This window comes from Gracilinanus agilis, chromosome 1 (assembly GCF_016433145.1).
Source record: "Gracilinanus agilis isolate LMUSP501 chromosome 1, AgileGrace, whole genome shotgun sequence".
NCBI lineage: Eukaryota > Metazoa > Chordata > Mammalia > Didelphimorphia > Didelphidae > Gracilinanus > Gracilinanus agilis.
The window spans coordinates 725,446,037-725,452,267 of NC_058130.1; the positions used below are offsets into that span (position 1 = coordinate 725,446,037).

At 48.4% G+C, this 6,231-nt stretch overlaps 1 protein-coding gene across 1 annotated transcript in view; it reads left to right on the forward strand.

The window, feature by feature from the left end:
- The window catches only part of LOC123232212 (neutrophil elastase-like), an 18,747-nt gene that overhangs the window by 7,657 nt on the left and 4,859 nt on the right, over nucleotides 1–6,231 (forward strand). Inside the window, exons 2-3 of the mRNA XM_044658591.1 lie at nucleotides 2,196–2,352; nucleotides 4,347–4,488. Coding sequence (XP_044514526.1) covers nucleotides 2,196–2,352; nucleotides 4,347–4,488 — 299 coding nt within the window. The remainder of the gene's footprint in view (nucleotides 1–2,195; nucleotides 2,353–4,346; nucleotides 4,489–6,231) is intronic.

The window sequence follows — 6,231 nt, forward strand, 5'->3', positions numbered from 1 at the left end:
CCAAGGACCCGAAGGGCTGTCCCGTGGCTGACCGTGGTGCCTGAGGGCTCTCGTCCTTCGGGGAGGATGGAGATCCCCTTTGTGGCCATGGGGGTTCTCGGGGTAGCTGGGGTCGCAGGCCTGAGGACTCCCTCAGCTCTGGTCTCTGGGAATCTCCCGTTTCATCCTTGCCCTGCCATGTGCAGGGAGCTCCTCAGAAGGGGCCCTCAGGCTCCGTCTAGCCCAATCCCTACCCCAAAGGAATCCCCAGCAGGATGTCCCTGGCAAGTCCAAACTCTCAGAGGAGGAGGAACTACCACCTCCACCAGGCAGCCTACCATCCTGAGACACTGTCAGCAAGTTTGTCCTGCTAGCAACCAGACGACCCGCTGTGGCTGTTCCCAGCTCTGCCCCGAAACCTAGCAGAACACCCTCCTCCACATGCGAATCTGTCAAAGGTCTGTGTGCCTTGATGGGGTCGCACAGCTAGTAAGTGGCAGAACGGCATCCTGACCCCACGGGCAGCCGCCGATGCCCACTGCTGCCCTCGGCCGGTGCCTTCTCCAGCTTCTCGGGCCCCAGGTCTTTAGCGAGTTTGGAACACGAGCCTTGTCTGCTGGCCGTCCCTGCGAGAGGCCCTCTCCCTACTAGGCTTTCCCCCAGGCCCCTCCTGCTTGGGCCCCCAGCTTGTTCTGCCAACGTCCAGGGCAAGCAAGCAAAACGATTTCTTGTTACCCCTTTGGGCCCTGCCCCGCCTTCGGCCTTCGCCTGCCATCCACCCTTGCAGAAGGTGCCTCCTCGGTGACATCTCCAATGAGGAACCAAGGCAGAGGGCAGGGGGGGGGGGCCATGGGTGCGCAAAGTCCCACGCGGTTGCCATGTCTGTTGGGCTGAGGCCACGGTTTTTCCTTGCTGCCAGGGAAGGATCACTGGGGGGAGGGCGGCGGGGTGGAGAGGGGGAAGAAGTGAGAAGTGTATCAGGAAACAACCGATGCCAAAAGAAAGGCTATCGACCGATTCTCCAATAGATAAATGGTCAGAAGACAGGAACGGGCAGCCTGCTGAGGAAGAAGTCGGAGGTGTCCATCTGTCGCCACAGGAGCGATGCTCCCAGGCACCAAGATGGAAGACCCGCCCACCTAAACAGCTCTGAAGCCTCCCGCTTGGCCAAGCTGACAAAAGAGGAAAATGACAGATGCTAGAAGAACTTCCAGGAAATGGGCCGCGATTGCCCTAACGATGCTCCGAATTATTGGGGCTGGTGGTTCTGGAAAGGGGTTGGGAGCTTGGCCCGGCCTCTCCCAAACCGCTGAAAACCTGGGCGCGGTTGCCATCCATGACCAGCCCCGGGCCCAAGTCCCCAGATGGGCAGGAATATCCATAACAGCTCTCGGTGGTGCTAAGGACGGAGCCTGGGAAGATGCTCATCTCTTGGGGAATGGCTGCACTAACTGGGGTATGTGGAATGGAAGGCTGCCCGTTCCTGTCTATTGGAGAATCCGTCGATAGCTTTTCTTTTGGCATCGATTATTTCTTTTATTTTTTTAAACTCTCCCCTTCCCTCTTGGAGTCGGGACTGTGTATTGGCCCCAAGGCAGGAGAGTGGTCAGGGTGGGCAATGGGGGTCAAGTGACTTGCCCAGGGTCACCCAGCTGGGAAGTGTCTGAGGCCAGATTTGAACCCAGGACCTCCCGTCTCTAGGCCTGGCTCCCAATCCACTGAGCTACCCAGCTGCCCCCTCACTGATTTATTCTTAATATTCATTTTTTTTTAAACATTTTCAGTCCTGCCTGAATTCTCTCCCTCCCATTCCTTTCTCAGCCAGTGTGAAGGCAAGAAATATGCTACTAATTATGTGTGTGAAATCACACAAAACATACCTCCATGTTAGGCATGTTAAGAAAAAAAAAATAAAAAATAAAAAAGAGGAAAGTAAAAAAAGACGCTTCCTTCTGCCTTTCTCTGGGGGTGGAGAGCATTTTTCCTCAGGAGTCCTTCTGAATCATCCAGAATCATTGCATCACTGAGACCAGCCAAGGCATCCACGTGGATCATCGGACACTCTGTACAATGTTCTCCTAGTTCTGTGTGCTTCGCTTTGTCACAGCAGTTCCTATAAGTGTGGCGTTGTAAAGAAATGGGGGCAGGGGTGGCGGGGGCCACAGACCTTTCCACCCTCCTTCTGGCCTTCTGACTCTGTCTCTCTGGTCCCTCAGGTCCAGTCCTGGGCTCGAAGATCGTGGGAGGAAGGGCAGCCGTGCCTCACTCTCGCCCATACATGGTTTCTCTGCAGCAAAGGGGCGGCCACTTCTGTGGGGGGACACTGATCCATCCTCGGTTTGTGATGACTGCAGCCCACTGCCTGAATGGCATGTGAGTAACCAAGGTGGCTGGGGGAGAGGGTGACTGCTTCGGGGAACAGCTCTCTGTGGGAGCCAGAGGACCTAAATTCTAGTCTGAGCCCTAACGCGGAGCCCCAAAGGGTGAGTCGTTAGCCCTGGCTGCACAATGACTTTTCTAGTTGGAAAATGAGCAGTTTGGTCTATATGATTTCTAAGGAACATTCTAAGAACCAGTTCGGTTCTAAGATTCTGTTTTGGCATTCTCTATTCCAAGGGTCCTTTCAGCGCTGACATTTCTGTGTTCTAAGGTCTCTGCCAGCTCTAATATTCTGGTTTCTAGGTCTTTTATATTTGAGGGTTCCTTCTAGCTTCTAGCCCTAGTGTTCTATGTTCTAAAGGCCCTTCCAGCTCTCAAGTCCTGGGTTCTAAGCTCCCTCCCAGCTCTGACATTCTCTGTTCTAAGGACTCTCCCAGCTCTGACATTCTCTGTTCTAAGCTCCCTCCCAGCTCTGACATTCTCTGTTCTAAGAATCCTCCCAGCTCTGACATCCTCTGTTCTAAGGTCTCTGCCAGCTCTAATATTCTGGTTTCTAGGTCTTTTATATTTGAGGGTTCCTTCTAGCTTCTAGCCCTTGTGTTCTATGTTCTAAGGCCCTTCCAGCACTCAAGTCCTGGGTTCTAAGGTCCCTCCTAGCTCTGATATTCTCTGTTCTAAGGACCCTCCCAGCTCTGACATCCTGGGTTCTAAGGATTCTCCTAGCTCTGACATTCTTTGTTCTAAGGCATCTCTCAGCTCTGACATTTGGAGTTCTAAGGTCCTTCCCAGGCCTGACATTCTGTGTCTTAGGTTCCTCCCAGCTCTAATAGTCTGGGTTCTATGTCCCAACTTTGGCATTAGGAGCTCAAGTGTCAAGGTCTCAGGAAATCTTCCTCATGTCAGAGGAGTGAAGGGCTCAGAAAGACTTGCCAAACAGCAGCCACAGGGCTTGTAAGATAGTCATCAATAAAGCCCCCAGTTTTTCCGTGCCCCAGATCTTTGGCAAATTGCAGTGAAATCCAGTGCTTTGTAGGACAGGAAGGAATAGGTGCTGAAGAAAGAATACTTCCTCTGGGTCAGAGCAGCAGGAGTTCAATTCCTGCTGATGCTCATTGCTTGTGTGATCTTGGGCAAGTTGCTTGACTTCTGGAAAAGAAGATTAAGAAGTTTTAAAAATAGCTTTCTTATCTGCAAAATGAGGATATGGAACCAAGTGGCCTGAAGATGCCTTCCACTTCCAAATCAATGAATGCTCAATTTGAAATCTGAAAATCTGAGTTCCAGTCCTAGTTGTGCTCTGGGACAATAAACCTTTATTAAGCACCTTTTATGTGCTAGACATTGTGTTAAGCATATAGTAGGAGTTTAATAAATTCTTAGTGACTATTGACTTATTTAACCATGCAGCCTTAAGGAAAATCTCTTCTTCTCTGGGACTGGACTCAGTTTCCCCATCTACTTTGATATCCTAGGAGTTAAGGATTCTGTAAGAAAATGGGGGTGAGGGGGTAGCTGGGTGGCTCAATGGATTGAGAGACAGGCCTAGAGACAGGAGGTCCTAGGTTCAAATGTGGTTTCAGACACTTCCTAGCTGTGACCCTGGGCAAGTCACATAACCCTTATTGCCTTGGCCTCACTGCTCTTTTGCCTTCAATACCCAGTATTGATTTTAAGATGAAAAGTAAGAGATTTTTAAAAAAGAAGAAAATGGAGGAGAAGGCAGCAAGACTGGAGAAAAATCTCATGGAATCTAGCAAAAGCTGATGTTTTCAGAGCATTCCTGCATGCGTACTCCCTCCTCGAACCCTCTTCCTCTCAGCTGCCCTAAGGAGTTGGGGTGGGGGTAATTGGTGCTGGTGTCTGAATAATCTGGGAAAATTGGAAATCTGGATTTTAAAGCTGTTCTAGGCCTGTAAAGTGGCACATTGGTCTCTACCCAGCTGGGTCACTGTCTTTAGTCTTCCATCCAAGCTTCTCTCCCGACCTAGGAACCCTCAGGGTGTGCAGGCGGTGTTGGGGGCCCATGACCTCCGCAGGCAAGAGCCCACCCAGCAGAGGCTCCAAATCCGGGAAATCTTCGAGAATGGCTTCAACCCTGACTCGCTGGAGAACGATATCGTAATCCTGCAGGTGAGTGGCATTGGGAAGAATGGGGTGCTGCCCAGGTCCCAAAGAGACTGGGTGGTGGGGATCCATCTGGGCTCAGTGAAACAGACCAGGAGAAACTGAGCCAGAAGACCAGGGCTCAAATCCTGGCTTGGACACTGAGAACCTGTGATTTTAAGAAGCTACTTCCCCTTTCCATGTCTCAGTTTTCTCATCTGTAAAATGGTCATCATAATCCATCTCCTTCTCTCCCAGGGCTGTTGAAGAAAATCTATAGAATTAGTTGTTGGAACTATTATTTTATGAGCAGAAATCAAAGGGCAAAAGACTCTTAATAGCAATGATAAACTCACTTTCCTATGGAGCTTTATTTAAGGCCCACAAAATGCTTTCCTTAACACCTATCCACACCACATCCCTACTATAGAAGCAACATATGTATAGAGATCCTGCTCTATAACCAGAGACTAATCTGAGTGGCCTGGGTGGTTGTTGGATGCAAAGAATGAAACAGATTGGAAGCACGGCTTGTTAGCTCATAGTACTTCAAGAAATACTGAAGTAGCCACTTTATTATAAAGGAAATTAAAGATCCCCTTCCCCTAAAAGCCCAAGAAAGTTTCCCACAGTTACAGAGAGCAAGATTTTTACTATAGTCAAAACAAAAGCCTTAGAAGCCTCCAGGCGTAGACAAAAACCTATGCTAAACTATCAACTACATGTGTTACCTTTAAGTGGAGCCTGGGACATCTCCATTAGGTAGGAAAGCCCCGTCAGTTTCTCGGCCTTGATGGTATTAAACAATTTTTTGAGCTTCATTATTTTACTTTAATTCTGGGCAAAATGCCCTGCCAAGGGTGCGACCTTGGCTATACCAGCCATCTGTGTTCTCTGGTAAAGGGGAACAGAGTTAGCCCCCCTCCTGCTGGAGTGCTGAGAGCCCAAAGCTTTTTAAATAAGTCTATAATGCATTTTGAAGGAAGGTGAGAATTATGAAAGGAATCAAAAGAGGAATCTCAGATTTTTATCTTAGATATCCCACACCTGTCTCGTCCCGTATTTAGATAGGGAGGAAAGATCGATACACGGCTCTGCTGGTCTGTATTGATCTTTTGAGGGGGTCCAGATAAAAATATCTACTTGAGATTCTAATTTCTCTTAATAGCTCCTGACACATATGTAGTGGAAAAAGCTCTGAAAAATAGTCATTAACTAAGACAGGGCAGCTGGGGTACTGTCCTAGAGCACTGAAGTTTAGAGGTTACAAAAAATTCAAAACAATTGTTTTAAAAGATTAAGAAGTAAAAGATCACTCTATTACAAAAATGAAAAATATGGAAATACGTATTGAGTGATAATACGTGTATAATCCAGAGCAATTGCTTGTCTGCTCTGGGAGGGGTGAGGGAAGAGGGGAGGGAAAGAATATGAATCATATAACCATGGAAAAATATTCTAAATGAATGAATGAATTAAAAAACAAAATAAATTACTTACCCAGGGTCATACAGAAAAGAAGTATCTTGAGTCCTGAGAATTCAGAGCTTCCTATCTTGTGACCTAGCTCTCAATTCACTAAGCCGCCTAGTTTCCTCTCTTAGTACTGATTCTAAGACAGAAGGTAAGGGTTATTAAAAGAAGGAGAAGGAGAAGGAGAAGAAAGAAGAGAAGAAGGAGAAGAAAGAAGAGAAGAAGAAGCAGAAGCAGCAGCAGCAGCAGCAGCAGCAGAAGAAGAAGCAGAAACAGCAGCAGCAGCAGCAGCAGCAG